The sequence below is a fragment of the Bos grunniens genome, chromosome 3, assembly GCF_055505025.1.
Source record: "Bos grunniens cultivar Pamir isolate PY7600 chromosome 3, Bosgru_T2T1.0, whole genome shotgun sequence".
Taxonomy (NCBI): domain Eukaryota; kingdom Metazoa; phylum Chordata; class Mammalia; order Artiodactyla; family Bovidae; genus Bos; species Bos grunniens.
The window spans coordinates 121,357,143-121,378,520 of NC_141167.1; the positions used below are offsets into that span (position 1 = coordinate 121,357,143).

At 35.1% G+C, this 21,378-nt stretch overlaps 1 protein-coding gene across 48 annotated transcripts in view; it reads left to right on the plus strand.

The window, feature by feature from the left end:
- Positions 1-21,378, plus strand: part of DCAF6 (DDB1 and CUL4 associated factor 6) — a 181,743-nt gene that overhangs the window by 69,039 nt on the left and 91,326 nt on the right. For all 48 annotated transcript variants that reach the window (XR_015161364.1, XR_015161362.1, XR_015161365.1 and 45 more), the window contains 3 exons: positions 12,924-13,037; positions 15,492-15,627; positions 17,679-17,893. Coding sequence is in view for 34 of the 48 variants with exons in the window: in XM_086393944.1 (XP_086250070.1) it covers positions 12,924-13,037; positions 15,492-15,627; positions 17,679-17,893 (465 nt within the window). In the remaining 14 variants the exon portion in view is untranslated. The remainder of the gene's footprint in view (positions 1-12,923; positions 13,038-15,491; positions 15,628-17,678; positions 17,894-21,378) is intronic.

Below are 21,378 nucleotides of genomic sequence, written 5' to 3' on the forward strand. Positions count from 1 at the left end.
ATAAGAAAGCCTTCCTCAGCGATCAATGCAAAGAAATAGAGGAAAACAACAGAATGGGAGAGACTAGAGCTCTCTTCAAGAAAATTAGAGATACCAAGGGAACATTTCATGCAAAGATGAGCTCGATAAAGGACAGAAATGGTATGGACCTAACAGAAGCAGAAGATATCAAGAAGACGTGGCAAGAATACACAGAAGAACTGTACAAAAAAGATGTTCACGACCCAGATAATCACCATGGTGTGATCACTGACCTAGAGCCAGACATCCTGGAATGTTAAGTCAAGCGGGCCTTAGAAAGCATCACTATAAACAAAGCTAGTGGAGGTGATGGAATTCCTGTTGAGCTATTCAAATCCTGAAAGATGATGCTGTGAAAGTGTTGCACTCAATATGCCAGCAAATAGGGAAAACTCAGCAGTGGCCACAGGACTGGAAAAGGTCAGTTTCATTCCAATCTCAAAGAAAGCCAATCCCAAAGAATGCTCAAACTATCGCACAGTTGCACTCATCTCATACGCTAGTAAAGTAATGCTCAAAATTCCCCAAGCCAGGCTTCAGCAATATGTGAACCATGAACTTCCAGATGTTCAAGCTGGTTTTAAAAAAGACAGAGGAACCAGAGATCAAATTGCCAACATCCCCTGGATCCTGAAAAAGCAAGGGAGTTCCAGATAAACATCTATTTCTGCTTTCTTGACTATGCCAAAGCCTTTGACTGTGGGGATCACAATAAACTGTGGAAAATTCTGAAAGAGATGGGAATACCAGATCACCTGACCTGCCTCTTGAGAAACCTATATGCAGGTCGGGAAGCAACAGTTAGAACTGGGCATGGAACAACAGACTGGTTTCAAATAGGAAAAGGAGTACGTCAAGGCTGTATATTGTCACCCTGCTTATTTAACTTCTATGCAGAGTACATCATGAGAAACGCTGGACTGGAAGAAGCACAAGCTGGAATCAAGATTGCCGGAGAAATATCAATAACCTCAGATATACAGACAACACCACCCTTATGGCAGAAATTGAAGAAGAACTAAAGAGCCTCTTGATGAAAGTGAAAGAGGAGAGTGAAAAAGTTGGCTTAAAGCTCAACATTCAGAAAACTAAGATCATGGGATCTGGTCCCATCACTTCATGGGAAATAGATGGGGAAACAGTGGAAACAGTGTCAGACTTTGTCTTTTGGAACTCCACAATCACTGCAGGTGGTGACTGCAGCCATGAAATTAAAAGATGCTTACTCCTTGGAAGGAAAGTTATGACCAACCTAGATAGCATATTAAAAAGCAGAGACATTACTTTGCCAACAAAGGTCCGTCTAGTCAAGGCTCTGGTTTTTCCAGTGGTCATGTATGGATGTGAGAGTTGGACCGTGAAGAAAGCTGAGTGCTGAAGAATTGATGCTTTTGAACTATGGTGTTGGAGAAGACTCTTGAGAGTCCCTTGGACTGCAGGGAGATCCAACCAGTCCATCCTAAAGGAGATCAGTCCTGGGTGTTCATTGGAAGGACTTATGCTAAAGCTCAAACTGCAATACTTTAGCCACCTCACGCGAAGAGTTGACTCATTGGAAAAGACCCTGATGCTGGGAGGGACTGGCGGCAGGAGGAGAAGGGGACGACAGAGGATGAGATGGCTGGATGGCATCGCTGACTCGATGGACGTGAGTCTCAGTGAACTCCGGTAATTTTTGATGGACAGGGAGGCCTGGCATGCTGCGATTCATGGGGTTGCAAAGAGTCGGACACGACTGAGCGACTGAAATGAACTGAAGTCTTTATATGTGTTAAATAAGTAGGTTGACAGTATACAGCCTTGTCATACTTCTTTCTCAATTTTGAATCATTCAGTTGTTTCATGTAAGGGTCTAACTTTTTGCTTCTTGACCACATACACATTTCTCAGGAGACAGGTAAAGTGGTCTGGTATTCCCATTATTTTAAGATTTTCAAGTTTGTTGTGATCCACACGGTCAGAGGCTTTAGCATAGTCATTGAAACAGGTATAGATGTTTTTATGGAATTTCCTGCTTTCTCTATGATCCAATGAATGTTGGCAGTTTGATCTTTGGTTCCTCTGCTTTTCCTAAGTCCTGCTTTTGCATGTGAAAGTTCTTGGTTCATGTACCGCTGAAGCCTAGCTTGCAGGATCTTGAGCATAACCTTAGTAGCGTGTGAAAGGAGGGCCAATGTATGGTAGTTTAAACATTCTTTGAGATTGCCTTTCTTTGGGATTGGAATGAAGACTGACCTTTTCCAGTCCTCTGGCTACTGCTGAGTTTTCCAAATTTGCTGACATTGAGTTCAGCACTTGAACAGTATCATCTTTTAGGATTTGAAATAGCTCAGCTAGAATTCCATCTCCTCCACTGGCTTTGTTCGTTTTGTTATTATGATGAAATTGCGTTGAATAACATGTATGTTGAACCATCCTTGTGTTCTAGAAGTAAGTTCCACTTGATCAAGATGAATAATCTTGTTTGTTTGTTATTGTTTTGAAGGTGTTTTTTTTTTTTTTTTTTAGCATTTTCTGAGGATTTTTATTTCAGTTCAGTTTAGTCTGAGTCGTGTCTGACTCTTTGTGACCCCATGAACTGCAGCACGCCAGGCCTCCCTGTCCATCACCAACTCCTGGAGTTTATCCAGACTCATGTCCATTGAGTTGGTGATGCCATCCAACCATCTCATCCTCTGTCGTCCCCTTCTTCATCCACCTCCAATCTTTCCCAGCATCAAGGTATTTCCCAGTGAGTCAGTGCTTTGCATCAAGTGGCCAAAGTATTTGAGTTTCAGCTTCAGCATCAGTCCTTCCAGTGAACACCAGGAGTGATCTCCTTTAGGATGGACGGGTTTTATCTCCTTGCAGTCCAAGGGACTCTCAGGAGTCTTCTCCAACACCACTGTTCAAAAGCATCAATTCTTCGGTGCTTAGCTTTCTTTATAGTCCAACTCACATCCATACATGACTACTGGAAAAACCATAGCCTTCACTAGGTGTACCTTTTTTGACAAAGTAATATCTCTGCTTTTTAATATGCTGTCTAGGTTGGTCATAACTTTCCTTCTAAGGAGCAAGTGTCTTTTAATTTCATGGCTGCAATCACCATCTGCAGTGATTGTGGAGCCCCTAAAAACGAAGTCAGCCACTGTTTCCACTGTTTCCCTATCTATTTGCCATGAAGTGATGGGACCGGATGCCACGATCTTAATTTTCTGAATGTTGAGCTTTAAGCCAACTTTTTCACTCTCCTCTTTCACTTTCAAGAGGCTCTTTAGTTCTTCTTCACTTTCTGCCATAAGGGTGGTGTCATCTGCATATCTTACGTTATTGTTACTTCTCCTGGCAATCTTGATGCCAGCTTCTGCTCTTTCCAGCCCAGTATTCTTCATGATGTACTCTGCATATAAGTTAAATAAGCACGGTGACAATATGCAGCCTTGACATACTCCTTTTCCTATTTGGAACCAGTGTGTTGTTCCTTGTCCAGTTCTATCTGTTGCTTCCTGACCTGCATACAGGTTTCTTAAGAGGCAGGTCAGGTGGTCTGATATCAGTATTCATCCATAATACAGGTCTGTAGTTTCACTTTCTGTTAGTATTTTTGTCTGAATTTTGGTACCATGGTAAAGCTGTTTTATAGAATAAGTTTGAAAGTGTTACCTCCTCTTCAGTATTTTGGAAGAGTTTGAGAGGACAGATATAAATTTTTAAATATCAGTTCAGTTCAGTTCAGACAGTCATGTCCACTCTTTGTGTCCCCATGGACTGCAGTACAACAGGCTTCCTTGTCCATCACTAACTCCTGGAGCTTACTCAAACTCATGTCCATTGAGTCGGTGATGCCATCCAACCATTTCATCCTCTCTTGTCCCCTTCTCCTACTGCCTTCAGTCTTTCCCAGTATCAGGGTCTTTGCCAGTGAGTCAGTTCTTTGTATCAGGTGGCAAAAGTATTGGAGTTTCAGCTTCAGCATGAGTCCTTCCGAGGAATATTCAAGACTGATTTCCTTTAGGATGGACTGCTTGGATCTCCTTGCAGTCCAAGGGACTCTCAAGAGTCTTCTCCAACCCCACAGTTCAAAAGCATGAATTCTTTGGTGCTCAGCTTTCTTAATAGTCCAACTCTCATATCCATACATGACTACTGGAAAAACCATAGCTTTGATTAGACAGACCTTTGTTGGCAAAGTAATGTCTGTCCTTTTTAATATGGTGTCTTGGTTGATCATAACTTTTCTCCCAAGGAGCAAGCATCTTTTAATTTCATGGATTAATGAATTCATACATGGCTGGATGAAGCACAAGCTGGAATCAAGATTGCTGGGGGAAATATCAGTAACCTCACATACACAGATGACACCACCCTTATGGCAGAAATTGAAGAATTGAAGAGCCTCTTGATGACAGTGAAGGAGGAGAGTGAAAAAGCTGGCTTAAAACTTAATCATTCAGAAAACTAAGATCATGGCATCCAGTGCACGGGGAGGCAATGGAAACAGTGAGAGACTTTATTTTTTTGGGCTCCAAAATCACTGCAGGTGATGACTGCAGCCATGAAATTAAAAGACTCTTGCCCCTTGGAAGGAAAATTTTTAAATATGCATAATGTTTTGAAGCCATCTGGTCTGAGCTTTCCTTTCTTCAGATGTTTTTGGTGACTAATTCAGTCTCCTTACTGTAGTGTTGGTTGGTTTGGTTTGCCCCTATGTTTATCTTTTTTATCTTGGTAAGCTGTATATTTCTAATAATTTATTAATTTCTTCTGTCATTCCATTTGTGGTGTTCATAGTCTCTTAGGATCCTTTTTATTTCTGTGGTATAAGTGTAATGTCTCCTCTTTTATTTCTAATTTTTGTTGAATCATATTACTTTTTTCTTGTTAGTCTCAGTGAGGGTTTGTTGATTTTGATGCTCTTTAATAAAACCTTTTTTTTTGTTCTCTGTATTGTTTATTTCTGCTCTAATCTTTATTATTTCCTTTCTCTATTAACTTTGGCTTTAATTTGTTATTTTTCAGTTCTTTGAAGTGTAAAGTTAGGTTGTTGATTTGAGATCTTTTTTAATGTAGATAATTATTACTATAAACTTCCCCCTTAGTACTGTAACATTTACCTTTAAAGTAGTTACTTATAGGAAAATACTGATTCGTGCCATTTAAAAATTTTTTTCTGTATGTCCTGCAAATATTTGTTCACTTTTTCTGTCCTGGCTGCTTTCTCTTGTGGTTTATTGTTGTTGTTGCTCTTTCTTTTGTAGTGACATGCTTTAACTCCTTTTTGGGGGCATCTTTTATAGATTTTTTTCATTGTGTTTATTATGAGGACTACATGAAACATAGTTACAAAATCTGTCTTGCACTGAGAATAGTTTAACTTAAATCACATACAAAAATCCTGTTCCTTTACATCCTTCCTGCACTTTGTTATCAGTATCAGAAACACCATAAAAGCATAATAACTTTTAATGCTTCTATTTTTTAAATTCTGTACTCAAATTAAAAGTGATTTTGTACCATCATAACAATATTACAGATTTCTGTATTTGTCTGTATATTTACTTTTGCGACAATCTTTATATTATCATATGCTTGTGTTGCTGTCTAAACTCTTTAATTTCAACTTGAAAGACTTTGTTTAGCAGTTCTTGTATGGCAGGTCTTGTGATAACCTTCTGTACTTTTTATCTGAGAAGGTCTTTATTTCCCTTTCAGTTGTAGTGGACAGTTTTGGGGGATATAGTAGTCTTGGTTTGCAGGTTTTTTCTTTCAACACTTTGAATATATTATCCTACTCCCTTCTGACAGGTAATATTTCTGTTGAGAAATCCACTAATCTAATGGGAGCTCCTTTATATGTATTGGTTCTTGTTACTCTTGCAGCTTTCAAGATTAAGTCACTTTTGACAAGTAGTTTATAGTGTGTCTTGATTTGGGTCTCTCTGGGTCCATCCTAGTTGAAGTTCCTGAGTTTCTTGAATCTGGATGTTCTTTTTTTTCCTTGGATTTGAGAAGTTTTTGGACATTATTTTTTTTCAGATAAGCTCTCCATCCACTTCCCCTTTTTCCTTCTGAAAAATCCCATAGTGGACATATTGGTCATCTTAGTGATATCCTCTAAGTTCCCTTAGATCTTTTTACTTTTCTTCATTCTTCTTTTGTTCTTGACCTGGTAATTTCAAATGGAAGTTTTTGAATTTGATGTTTCTTTTTTCTGCCTGATTGAGCCTGTTGTTGATCCTCCTCTAGTGAATTTAGTTACATTCTTCAACTCTGTCATTTCTGTTTCTCTCATTTTTCCATTTTCTTTCTCCCTGGTAAGATTGTCATTTTGTTCATGCATTGTTTTCCTGATTTTGTTTAGTTATCTATTTGTATTCCCTTGTAGCATATTGGGGCTTCCCATGTGGCATTAGTAGTAAAGAACCCGCTTGCAAATTCAGGAGACGTAAGAGACCTGGGTTCAATCTCTGGGTCAGGAACATCCCCTGGAGAAGGACATGGCAACCCACTCCAGTATTTTTGCCTGGAGAATGCCATAGACAGAGGAGCCTAGCTGGCTACAATCCCTGGGATTGCAGAGTCAGAAATGCCTGAAGCGACCTAGTGCACACACTCACACGCACTTAGCATACTGAATTTGTTTATTACCATTACTTTCAGTTCTTTTTTAGGTAATTCATATATCTCCATTTTGTTAGGGTCAGTTTCTGGAGATTTACTTTGTTCTGTCATTTGAATCATGTTTTCCCATTTCTTCATGTGCTTCTTTGGTGAATTGTCTGTTTGATCTTTTGCCCAGTTTTTGAGAAACATTTTTATTTCTTTATTTGGCTGCTCTGGGTGTTAGTTGTGGCATGCAGGATCTTTTGAGTTGTAGCAGCATGTGACCTCTTAGTTGTAGCATGTAGAATCTAGTTCCCTGATCAGCGATGTATTATTAGGGCAGTGTCTTAGACACCGGACCATCAGGGAAGCCCCTTGCCCATTGTTTTAATTCTTATTATTGAATTTTGAGGGGTTTTAAAAGTTTGTTCTTTATATTTTTCAGGCATATGACTTATAGTTTTTTTCCTCAGAGTCAGTAAAGTCCATTTTATCAAGTTTATTATTTGGAGGGGGGAACCAATGTCATGAGTAAAAATCTTTATTTCACCAAATGTCACAATAATTTTCTCCTAAAAGTTCTATAGTTTTATGTTTTCCATTTAGATTGATGAATCCATTTTGTGTTAGTTTTTTAGTAAAGTCTGAGATCTGCTTTAAGTTCATTATTTTGCATGTGGATATCCAGTTTTCCAACATTGTTTCTTGCCTCTGAACTTTTTTTTGCGTCATTATCATAGGTCATTTGACCATATCTATTTTTGTCTCTTTCTGGGCAGTATCTTTTTCTCGTCAAGTGATTCATCACTATGCTTGTACTACCCCGTTTTTGTTACTGTAACTTAAAACCAGGTAGTATAAGTCCTTTCTTCTTTTTTGAAATTGTTTAAGGTATTTTAGATTTTTGTATTTCCACATGACTTTGATAATCAAATTGTCAATTTTTACTACAGTTCTTCCTGTGGTTTATTTGAATCTATATATCAGTTTAAGAAGCATTGACAACAGTGTTAAATCTTCCAATCTATGATTGCAGTATATCTCCCTTATTTAGGACTTTAAGTTTACTTGGCAATGTTTTATAATTTTGTGTGTCTTAAGACTTATTCTTAAATATTTCGTATTTTTCATATTATTGTAAATGGTACTATTTTTAAAATTTCAATTTCTGATGCTTTTGTTGCTAGTATTTTCATGTTCAATCTTATATTCCCCCCATTTTGCTATATTCACTTACTGGTTCCAATAACTTTTTAGGAAGGAAAATCACATAGAAATTTTCTCCTTAGATGATTGTGTCATCTGTGAATATAGAGACGCTTTTACTTTTTTTTCCCATCTGGACTTCTTTTTTGTTGTTGTTGTTATACTTATTAGAATTTTCAGTTCAATATTAAATAAAAATAGTAAGACTAAACATTCTTCCTGATCTTTGATGTTTCACTGTTAAGTATAACAGCAAGTATATTTTAGTAATGTTTTTTTATCCAGTTAATTCCTTTCTATTTGTATATTAAACTTACCAGGAATGGATGTTGGATTTTGTCAAATGTTTTTCTCTGCATTATTTGAAAAAGCATTTTATATTTTTTCTTTTAGTTTCTTAACACAGTGAACTACATTCATTTTTCAAATTTAATACTAATTTAGCATTCTAGAGATGAACCTCACAGAGTCATATTTTATATATTACCCATTTTCTGTGTTGTTGTGTTTGTTAAGGGTTTTTTTTTTTTTGCAGATGTATTCCTAAGCACTATATGGTTTTGTTGTCAGCATAATGCTGATCCTTTGGGGTAACTTGTAATGTTTGTCCTTTTCATTTTCCTGAAAGAGTTTGTATAGAAGTGGTAGTATTTGTTTTTATACCTTTGGGAACATTTACCAATAAAGCCATCTGATCCTGGAGTTTTCTTTGTAGGATGTTTATAACTACATATTTAATTCTTAAAATGAATATTTGGTTATTCAGGCTGTATCTTTACGCTTTAATGGCTTCAATATTTTATCCATTTTAAGGAACCTGTCTTTCACCTATATTGCTGAATTTGTGGGTATTGTTCACAATACTCACTATTTTTTTTTTAATATTTTTATTTATTTGTCTGCTGTGCTGTGCTTAGTCAATCAGTCTTGTCCGACTCTTTGCAACCCCATGGACTGTAGCCTGCCAGGCTCTTCTGTCCATAGGGATTCTCCAGGCAAAAATATGGAGTGTCCTCCTCCAGGGGAGTCTTCCCCACCCAGGGATCAAACCCAGGTCTCCTGCTTTGCAGGTAGATTGTTTACCAGCTGAGCTACCCGGGAAGCCCAGTCTGTGCTGGGTCTTAATTGTAGCACGTGGGATCTAGCTCACTGCTAAGGATTGGACCTGGGCTCCCTGTGTTGGGAGTAAAGATTGTTAGACATTGGACACCAGGAAAAGTCCCCATATCCTTTTAACATCTGTAGAATCTATAGTGATACCACCTCCAACATTCTTGATATTGATAGTTTGTATTCCCTCTCTCTTTTTATTTTTCTTATCAGCCTGATAAGAGATCCAATTGATTTTAATGATTGTCTCTAAGAACCAACTTTGGTTTCCATGATTTTCTCTACTTTCCTTTTTTTTTTTTCCCTTCTGTTTTTGATCTCTGCTTTTTCCTTTCTTCTCTGTTTACTGTGGTGGGTTTCATTGTTCTCTTTCTTCTACTTTCTTAAAATAGAGGCTCAAGTGACTGATTTGAGACCTTTATCCTTTCCAGTAGAGGCAATTAGTAAAACAAAATTTCCACTGAGTATTTCTTTGCTGTTTTTTAGTTGCTGGGTAGTTTCTTTGTTGTTTTTTAGTTGCTCAGCAGTGTCTGACTCTTCCGCGACCCCATGAACTACATGTAGCCCACCAGGCTTCTCTGTCCATGGGATTTTCCAGGCAAGGTTACTGCAGTGGGTTGCCATTCCCTCCTCCAGGGAATCTTCCCCACCCAGGGATCGATCAAACCTGTGTCTCCTGCATTGCAGGCGGTTTCTTTACTGCTGAGCCACTGGGGAAATCTGAGTATTTCCTTAGGTTTCGCTAATTTTGATATACTGAACTTTCATTTCTCTTGTATTAAATGTATTTTCTAATTTCCATTGTGATTTCTTCCCTGATTCATTGTTTATTGAGAAGTGTGTCATTTAGTTTCCAAATACTTGGAAATACTTGAACATTAATTTTTCCCCTTTGGGTTATTGCAGTTGAAGGTATTTTAATCATTTAACTGTCTTTGTATGGACTGATTTCTAATTTTTAATTTATAGTTAAATATGTGCTTTGTATGATGTGAATCTTTTAAATTTTAATCAGTCTGGTTTTATGTCCCAGAATATAGTCTGTTGGTAAATTTATCTTATGCATTTAAAAAATGTTTAGTTTTTTGTTTGTGGAATGTTCCATAAATATCAATTATGTCAAAGTGGCTGATAACCATGTTCAGTTCTTCTATGTAGTTACTGATTTTCTGATCACTTGTTGTATCAGTTATTGAAAGATTAATGTTGAAATCTTAATATTTTCGTATTGTTGATTTCACTTTTTGCTTCATATATTTTGAAGATCTGTTTTTAAGTACCTAAACATTCAAGATTTTAATGTTTCTGTTCATGGATTGACTCATTTATAATTGTAAAATGACTCTCTTTATTCCCGTTATACTCTTTGCTTTGAAATTTGCTGTTTATATAGCAAATCTGGGACTTCCTGGTGGCTCGGTTAGTAAAGAATCTGCCTGTAATGCAGGAGACTTGGGCTTGACCCCAGGGTTGGGAAGATCCCCTGGTGAAGGGATTGGCTACCCACTCTAGTATTCTTGCCGGGAGAATTCCACGGACAGAGGAGCGTGGTGGGCTACAGTCCATCGGATCACAAAGAGTCGGACTCTACTGAGCAACAAACACACATACACATGCAGCAGATCTAGCTTTCCCATCTTTATAGTTATTGTGGTATTTCTTTCCTCTATCCTTTTACTTTTAGTCTACCTATCTGTGGTTTTATATTTCATTCTTATAATCAATTTATAGGTTTTTTTTAATCCAATCTAGCAATGTCTGCTTTTTAATTGGGCTGTATTTAATCATTTATAGTTCATATAATTGGTATAGAAGTTGCTGAATTTAAATTTTGTGTCTTGGTTTTTGTTTTTTCTCTTTTCCTGTTCCATCAATTTTCCCCTCTTCTTCTAGAAGAACTGAGTATTTTTGTGATTCTACTTTATCTCCTTTGTTGATATATTAGCTGTGACGCTTTGTTATTGTTTTAGTGTATGCTTTAGGAATTATATATCATAAACTTTATCACAGTGTACCATCAAGTAATATTGTACCACTTCAATATGGTATAAGAATCTTACAACACTCTGCTCCCATTTTTCCTCTCCTAGAAATTCGTTTTTTTTTTAACCTTTTATTCTTACATACTTTATAAACTCCTTAATACATTGTTAATATTCTTCTTTTAATAGTTAATTATCTTTAAAAATATTTTAAAACAAAAAATATGTTATATTTACTGGCATATTTATTATTTCCAATCTTTTATTCCTTTGCATAGATCCAGATTACTACTGGTATTATTTTCTTTTTACATGAAAAATTTTAAAAAATACAGTTATATTGTGCTGGCCTGTTAATGTAAGGGTTTACAGAAAATTATCCTGTAACAGGATAGTATATATTTTAGGCTTTGGGAGCCATATAATCTATCACAACTACTCAAATATATCATTGTATCAGGAAAACAGACTTGGATAATATGTAAATGACTTGATATGGCTGAGTTTCATATAAACTCTTATAAAAATAATGATTGATAGGTAACTTTGCTAACTTCTGTGTTATTGAATAGTCTTTCAGGATTTTTATTTTTGAAAAAGTATTTTATTTTTGTTTTAGAAAGATATATCTGTGGATATAGAATTCTAGTTTGATAGTTTTTTTCTTTTGCTGCTTTAAAGATGTTTCTCCACTCGTTTCTGGCAAGAAATTTTCTTACTTTCAGTCACTGGTTTTATGTAACTTGAGAATAATGTGTTTGTTTATTGTTATTGCTTTAATATTTTATTTTAAGAATAAATCAAAATTTCCGTTCTTATTGTCTTTCTGGTTATTTGGGTTCTTTGAAATATTTAATATGAATTGTGCTGCCTTGAACATTGTAGTACACATCTTTAGATGACTATGACATTTATTTGTAGTGGAATTGCTGGGCCATAGAAGAAGCATATTACCACTTCAGCAGATACTAACACATGGTTTTTCAAAGTGATGATACCATTTTACCGTCTCATCAATGATGTTTGAGAGCTCTAGTTGTTCTATATCCTCAGTGACATTTGATATTATCAAATCCCTTTCGCTTTGGTCATTCCAGCGATGTCTAGTGATATTTACTTAGGATTATAATTTATATTTAATCCTAATATATACAAATCCTAATAAATACCTAATGAATACAAATATAATTTGTATTTCCTTGAAGACTAGTTAATCTGAATACCTTTTTGAGTATATAAAGTTTTAAAACATGGGAACCTACTTTCCATTGTTTATGGGTGTATAAAAGTCTCTGTGGAACTGCTAAACACCCAATTTTGGTAGTTTCTATTTCTTGGGACAGAGAAGGGTGGGGGGAATATGTTGGATAGGAGGGTACACAGAGCCTCAATTTACAGCCTTATTGCTAAACCAGAAATAGATATAGGAATATCTAAAATGTTTCATTTCTTTAAAAAATTTTAATTTTTTATAAAATATGCGTAATGTGACATTTGCCATTCCTACCATTTTTAACTATACACTTCATGACAATTTAGTACTTTTGTGTGGTTATAGAACCATTACCATCACTCAAAATTTTTTTGAGAGGTCAATTTGAATGCTTGATTTGGCACTACAGGGTTTTATAATGATTGTCAGAGAAGAAAATTTTTTACTTTGTTTCTAAAGCACGTGTAAATTCATATCCAGAAAACATAAAAATTTGACTATTCAGGGGTAGGATTTTTCTTGTCATGTTGTAAGGCATTTGTAATTTTAAAGAATTTTGAGTCTGGAGGTACATTAATTTCAAATGAAAGTAAATGAATCACACTAATTCAGCAGTTACATTTTGCATATATCTGTATGTATAGCACTGTTTTGCATTATGGTATGGGTAAGTCATAAATAATTCCAATAAATTGTTCTTAGTTGCTTTTGCCTTAATCATTTTGTGATATAGCAGTAATATTTTTCAAAGCCATCTGTTTAAATGTTCACTAACATTACCTGTACAATTACCTTTCCATCTTCAGATTATGACTGTACCTAATGACCCGTATACCTTTCTGTCTTGTGGTGAAGATGGAACTGTTAGGTGGTTTGATACACGCATCAAAACTAGCTGTACAAAAGAAGATTGCAAAGATGTAAGAATCAAGTTTTTATATAAATAATGAAAAAAATTAAGATTAAAGTTAAAGTTGGACAGTAAGTTATCTCTGGGTTATGAGCTTATTGGTAAAATTTTTTATTTTTAAAATATTTAATAAATATGTATTTTAATTATAAAATAATTAAAATTATTTTATAAATTAATTTTTAATTTTGTATTAAAATTTTCATAATTAAAGTGTTAGTAGCAAAGTTAAGGAATGTATATTAAACTGGGGAATTCAGATACATTTATGAAGATTTATATAATTGTTCAGTGTATACCATGGCACTGTAAAAACTTGAAGAATTTCATTTATGTATGGAGGCAGCTTTGGCTTTACCAGTAGCAGTGATAAAAGCATGTAGTAGTTTGATGTCTAATCTTTATTTTTACCCTGTCCTGTAATCCAAGATTTATTAATATATCTTTTGTTTTAGACAATTAGGTACCATTTTATCAACATGTTCATTGCTGATTTAGCTCATTTCTCTAAACATAGAGCTTCACTGTCAATTTTGTATTTTGCGGAGTAGTTGAATAAGAAGTGGATTTATTTAGAGTGTGGGCCGTGTCAGAAGTTGAGAGTGGCCTTAGTTTTGTATTTTTTAAAATGGTATTTTAAACTTGAAAAACATTTGTGAAATCAGTCAGTCTAAGGCCCCAGACTACTAACCCTAAACGTTACTCAGAGACAGTAGGTTTTGTCTCAGATCTTTTTGGAGTTATAAATGAAATAAGAAAATACTGCCAGCCTATGGCTAAGATGTATGGCAGAAACCAATACAATATTGTAAAACAGTTATCTTCCAATTAAAAAAATTTTTTAAAGTACTCTAAATACATTTTTCTTGATAGTTACCAAAAAGAAAAAAGATGACTAGTAACCAGGTTGTTAGTGTTAGTCACTCAGTTGTGTCTGACTCTTTGTGACCCTGTGGACTGTAGCCCTCCCTCCAGGATCCTCTGTCCATGGGATTTTCCAGGCAAGAATCCTGGAGTGGGTTGCATAATCAGGTTGAGTGTTCGCTAATGAAACTAGTTGTTGTTGTTAACATGCCTTAGGAGAAGAGATTATTTTATACTTCAAAACAGAGAAGAAAAAGAAAAAAATAGAAATAAAAAATTTTTGTTAGTTTTTGTGTTGTATATGTGTACACATATACAACTAGGAGTGTTGAACTGAAGGCTGAAATAAGTTTGAAATAGCCGGTTGTTTATGAGGGGCATTTGGTATGCCTGTTTTTTGTTAAATAATAAGTCCTAAAATTTGTTAAGTCAGATTCTTTTAAGTAGTATTGTACAGTGTAGTTGGATTTAATTTTGCTTTTATAATCAGAAACTTTGTTGTAAAATGAAAGAATAAATAAAACTAATAAGGGCTTCCCTGGTGGCTCAGTGGTAAAGAATCCACCTGACAATAGGTGGAAATGTGAGTTCGATCCCTGGGTCAGGAAGATCCCCTGGAGAAGGAAATGGTAACTCATTCCCATATTCTTGCGTGGGAAATCTCATGGACAGAGGAGCTTGGTGGGCTACAGTCCATGGGATCGCAAAAGAGTCAGATACTACTTAGTGACTAAAACAGCAACAGTAAGATACTGTTGTATTTTTCCTCAGTAATACTTCTGAAGTCTTTATATGTAAAGTGAACAGATAGAGTATAAAGAAAGCAGGTAAGTAGGGTAATTCTTAAGTACTAAAAATTTAGAATGATGAATGGAATTTGATGAACAAGTTCTTTGTGATAGGAATAAAGTTCTGAGGTCAATAATTAAATGTGTAAAACAGCATAAATGTAACTAAAACACTTGGCTTTTCTGAGAGGAGTGAGGGATTAGCTTATAGACAAAAGAGTATATTAACAGAATATCTTAAGACTATATTTTGGGGATGATAGCCCTTACATTTTCTAATGCTTGTGTAGAGAGAAGTAGTGACATTATCATAAAGCCTGTCTCAGACATAGTTTGTATGTATGTGTGTACGTACTTTGATTTTGAACTGGTAAGGAGGAGGATGGTTTTATAAGGTCCTGGTTTTTAAAAATCAGGTCATGATACTTTTATTATATTTTAATAACTAATTAAAATTAAGATATCATGAGTACCATATAATATAATCAATATACTTATCATAGACAAAGGTGGATTATACCTCCATCTTTACTGTCCAGTGGACCAATAATAGCAGGCATTTTTAATGATATTAATGTAATGACATATTGCATAGGAAATATTTACATTTTTTAGTATTTTTAAAGATAATGTTCATTTTATTCTTGAGTATGGGAATATTTAGGAAGCATGTTGTTTTTTCTGCTGCATTGTCATACCAGCTGAATTAGGATTTCTGAGAAAGATTTTCTTCTAATTGAAGGGAAAATGTTTTAAGTAGATTATTATCTGTTGTACAACTTGTGTAACTGATGTTCTTTTATCTTTTGTAGGATATTTTAATTAACTGCCGACGTGCTGCCACATCAGTAGCTATTTGTCCACCAATACCATATTATCTTGCTGTTGGTTGTTCTGATAGCTCAGTACGTATATATGATCGGCGAATGCTGGGCACAAGAGCTACAGGTAAAAGAACATATATTAGAGAAAATATGAGACTGTATCAGTTCAAGGGATAAATCTTTTTGACCTGTTATGATTTTAAAATTTCTTTAGTTTGACATAAAATTCAGTATATAGAATTTATTTAAATACTATGGATTATTATAAAAAATAGCATTTCATCAAGTTTTTATGACCCCATCAAGGTGATACTTTTGCAGTTTATCACTTTAGAATGTTGTAGCACTACATGTATTAGTTTCCTGGAGCTGTTGTAACAAATTATTATAAATTGGGTGACTTAAAATAACAAATTTATTCTCTCACATATTTGGAGGCTTAATGTCTGAAATCAAGGTGTTGCAGGGTAGTTTTCTGTTGGAGGCTGTCTGGAAGAATGTTTTGCCTGCTTTTTTCTTATGTTCTGGAGGTTGCTGACAATCTTTAGCATCCCTTGGCTTTTAAATGTATCAGTCGAATTTCTGCTTCCGTCTTGATATGCCATTCTCTCCTGTGTGTATGTCTGTCTACATTTCCCCCTCATAAGGACACTAGTTAAGTTGTATTTAAGGTCCATTGTAATCCACTGTGACCTCATCTTGATAATTATTACATCTACAAAGACCTTATTTCTAAATAAGATCACATTCTGTGGTTCTTGGTATACATGAAATTTTCAGGGGACACACTTCAGCCCACAACATTTAGCTCTCCTGATTTCTCCTTGCCATCTTTTCAATAGTAAGCGTGGTGGGGAGAAAAGTTTAGGAAAGAACAGTGACTTGTGTGTGTATTAATGTATATCATATGTTCATGCCTACTTCATAGCCTACCTTCTTACTGTTCAGTTGCTAAGTCCTGTCCAACTCTTTGTGACCCCAGGGACTGCAGCACAGCAGGCTTCTCTGCCCTCCACCATCTCCTGGCATTTGCACAAACTCATGTCCATTGAGTCGGTAATGCTATCTAATCATCTCATGTAGCCTATTTAAAGTACTGTAAATGGTGCTGCAGTACTGAATTTGAATTTGCCTTAAACTCTTATTTGTTCCTTATTTGCTTTGAGATCAAACCACTTCTCAAATATTCACTTCAGAGCCAACTTCTGTTAGGAATGTCAAGATTTCCTCTCTCTCTAACACACACATACACACCCCATGTATATATAAAGATTTATAAATAAAAATAAAAGTGGACTTGATCATAAATTAACAGTGTTTATCTCAATGTTAGTTTATGTCCAGTGAAAATGGACATACACTATTGAAATGGGAAAACCAGATGGGATCTTTTTTCATTTTTTGCACTGTGATTGAGAAGTCTTATCTATTTGAATATGCATATTTAATGGGAACGGTAGTAATATAATATGAAACTATAGGCCCAACTATCATATCTCAGTGGATGAGACGTGATTGCTGTTTTGGGCAAGGCAAAACCTCAGAGTGCAAGATAATGCAGCTTTGTGGAAATTTAGCATGTTTGGGCCTGGAAAGCACCAAGTGCCAATTGTAACTCTCCCTGTCATATTGCATTATATTGATGACTGTCAAAATTAATTAAAATTAAAGTAATGTTCCCACTCTGTTATTTTATGAGGAGAATTTCACACCAATAAAAAATCTTTTAGTGATATAAAGTAAAAGATAAGTCTTATTAAACAGATACTATACTGTTTTATCTAGTATATTAGTAAATGTCAACTTTCTGATTTACCTTATGAAAATTATCTTAATTTGGAGAATTTTAAGAGATGATTTAGTATGACTCTAATTATAGATCATTTTAAATGATTAAATAGCTAATATTTTGGGGAAAAAAACCACATTGACTTAATCTGGAATTCTAGAAAATAATGAATTCTTTTTGGAAGATAATATAACCTTTATGCTGTATTCTTTTTCATTTTGTTACAAAATCTGACTATTTATTACAGAGTATTTTCCAGAAATAGAATATGATAGCTTGGATTTACTTTGCTACATTAAATACATATCTTATAATTCAGATGAGTTTTTAAAGTGTTTTTCTTGAAAAACATTATGAATTTTAAACAATTTCTTTTTTCTTATTAGGGAATTACGCAGGCCGAGGAACTACTGGAATGGTTGCTCGTTTTATCCCTTCCCATCTTAATAATAAGTCATGCAGGGTGACATCTCTGTGTTACAGTGAAGATGGTCAAGAGATTCTTGTTAGTTACTCTTCAGATTATATATATCTTTTTGACCCAAAAGATGATACAGCACGAGAACTTAAAACTCCTTCTGCAGAAGAGAGAAGAGAAGAGGTAAATTTACTCAGAGCTATGTTCTTTTATTTGATTCAGAAAACATTAATTCACTAACTCTTGGGGCATTAATTCAGTAACTCCTAAATTTGAAGCCTTAAGGGCTTCAAAAAATAGAGTGAGTTTTCACGGCATTTACAGTCTGTGGAGCAAAGACGTGAAACATGCATGAAAGAATGGGAGTAATAAATAAGGAAAAGGTACCCGATGAAAGTATTATATAATATTTTAAAAGAGTAAATGTCTAATAGCAAAATGTTTCTCCAAGTTTATGGATGTATAGCAGCACCAAGAAATAGTACCAGTTCTGACAGTTGCAGAAAAGGTAATTAAAATTAAAAAAAAATGTGATGTATAAGCTTCCAAGAGACTTACTGTTTATTTCATGCAAAAATATTTACTGTTCACAGGTGGATAGTGGTCCTTCCTCTCTTCTGATTCTGCCTTGGTCACAGTTATGAGCTAGTGACATTTGCACACAGCACAACACATATACAGAATCAGTAGAGGAGGAGCTTGCTGTCTATATATGAATAGTAAATGGTAATAGGTGAAACTCCTATTGGTAGGTGTATGTAAACATTTAGTGCCTTGGAAGTTGATACAGTACATTTTATATATATATATATATATATATATATGTATGTATGTATCTATATACATACCTATATCTAGCATGCTCTGAGATTTGGTCATGGACAGGGAAGCCTGGCATGCTGCAGTCCATGGGGTTGCAAAGAGTTGGACACAACTGAGTGACTGAACTGAACTGAACTGAACTGGTATCTATAGATACCCTTTTCTTCATCAATTTCTAGATACATATATATTATGTTTTGAAAGATAGGTGAAAGAATTATTGTTCCTAAAATGACTTTAAAATTATCAGTCATTTTCTTAGGAAAAGCAGAAAAGTGAAAGTGAAGTTGCTCAGTTGTGTCAGACTCTTTGTGTCCCCATGGACTGTAGTCTACCAGGCTCCTCAGTCCATGGAATTTTCCAGGCAAGAGTACTGGAGTGGGTTGCCATTTCCTTCTCCAGGGGATCTTCCCAACCCAGGGATCGAAACCAGGGAAAAGCAGAAACCAGAAATAATATGTCATTGACAGTACACAGCAGTAGAATAACGTTTGCCTCTTAAGCTTCTTTCACCTTGTGTTTTTCACTTTGGGTTTTTTTTTTTTTTTAACATGTCCTGTGTTTAACCATTCTATTCTTTGGATTGTTAACGTCTTTTGAAGTAAACCGTTGCTTTTTATTAATTATCAGTGACTGTTAAGTATTTGTTCACCTCTAACTAATAAATACATTTTAAAGGTACTAAAGAACAACAATGATTTTGTAATTCCTATGAGATGCAAAATTAAATCCAGTTCTTATATTTGCAGGTTGATAGGGTTATAAAATAAAAAAAAAAATCAAGATTACATGTGGCACTATATTTAACTGAATTAAGAAATTTGTGAAGAGAGTATGTTGCTAATGAAAGCTAGTTTTGAGATTAGAGGTCTGATTGAAAACCTAAAGTCTGTTGTTACTATGTAATTTCCTCTTGAAAGAATGAGCTTTAGTAATGTTACAGTCAAACTTTGTGAACATTGTTACATAATGAAAGAGTGGGAAATGCAGAAACATTTTAAGCAAGCCAACTAGCTTTTATGCCATAGAAAACTTAGCCAAAGGATGTTTATATAATCAGAGTGAATGAGGCTGAGTCATGAGCAGTTGTTTTTTTTAACATGTTTTTCTCAGTGTTCTTTGTTGAATTAACTGAATTAAGAAAAATAATTCTGAAAATGGATTAAAGGTATAAAAATTATGCTTATTGTAATGAAACAATTTACAGGTCTGTCTAGGAAAAGAAATTAATAAACTGTCTTCCTCTTAATATAACTATCTTTTCTTTCAGTGTTTTATGTTAAATTCTTTGTAGTAATGTTCAGACAAGCTCTTCTCAGCTCACCAAATAGTTATTTGGTATCTACTGTACTATCTACTGGAGAAGGAAATGGCAACCCACTCCAGTGTTCTTGCCTGGAGAATCCCAGGGACGGCAGAGCCTGGTGGGCTGCCATCTCTGGGGTCGCACAGAGTTGGACACGATTGAAGCGACTTAGCAGCAGCAGCAGTAGTACTATCTACTAAACTTGAGAAAATCAAGGCTGACTGTGACAAAGATATGACCTGTCATTCATGAGTTTGCAAATAAATAGATAAAAGAGTAAGATTTATAAATAAATGTGTGAAAGTTAAAATAACATAATTATATATAAGAATTGTTCCATATAAGTAGACCAAAGAAAATAATTGTTTTTAGTTGGGAAAATAAGAAAAGTGTTGAGCAGGTTTTTAAAGTATGAATACAAGTTTAATATATGATTTTTTCTTGTGTTTTCATATTTTTATGTAATTCGTAGGGGTCTCTTTTCTATATTATTTCCTTTGAGTGAATGAAAGTTGCTCAGTCATGTCGTGTCCAACTCTTTGTAATCCCGTGGAATACAGTCCATGGAATTCTCCAGGCCAGAATACTATAGTGGGTAGCCTTTTCCTTCTCCAGGATTATTTCCTATATCCTCTAATACTTTCCCCTTTGCTCCTGCTCCCTTTTTTTGGCCGTGTTGCACAGCATGTGGGGTCTCAGTTCCCCACCAGGGACTGAATCCTGGCTCTCACAGTGAAAGCATGGCATCCAAGGCACCGGACCACCAGGGGGTTCATGTTCCCCTTCTTTATTTACCATATTCTTTTGTCTTATTCAGATTTTTTTCCACTTCTCATTTTCTTTTATTTTGGTATTCCTTTTTTTCTTTCTATTGTCTTTTCTTTTTTTCTCTCATATCTTTTTGACATTTTTTTCCCCACCTACTTAGCACATTATTGGACTGCTTTGTTGAATCCCATCTCTCATTTTCTCCTGGTCCTCATGATGTATTCCTAAAAGTTTTACAGGTGTCCCCAGCTTTTTGAAAGTTTGCTTCTATATCGCTTTGCTTTTACTGAAGACCTGCATCAGTACTTGATTTCACTGACTAAAACATCCAAAGAGGATTTTCACTTTTACAGAAAAGAAAGGTGAAAAGTGGAAACAGCGCCTATTGATTGTTGCAGTGTGCACCCTGAGTGGCGCTTGGTGCCACCACACTCCTTCCCAGGGAGCTACACTTGGCATTTCAGTGTCAAGCTGCCCTGGCTTTGAATTGTGTTTATATCTCAGCATTAGGCTCTGAGTATTGAGTTGTGTCTGTAAACATCTGTGCCTTATCTTGATTTATTTTGTACATCAGTTAGCAAGATGTGTCTTAATGTAATTGCTTCTTTGTGTTACTCCACTTTGACTTATGAAGGGTTTCATAGGAGCATTCTGCTTTCAGATAGCAGGGGGAACCTGTAACTAAAATGTGTTAGTATTACTTCCCATTCTACCACTAACACTGATCCAAGGCATCAGCACCTCTCCTGGATTATTATGATAGCTTTCTTAC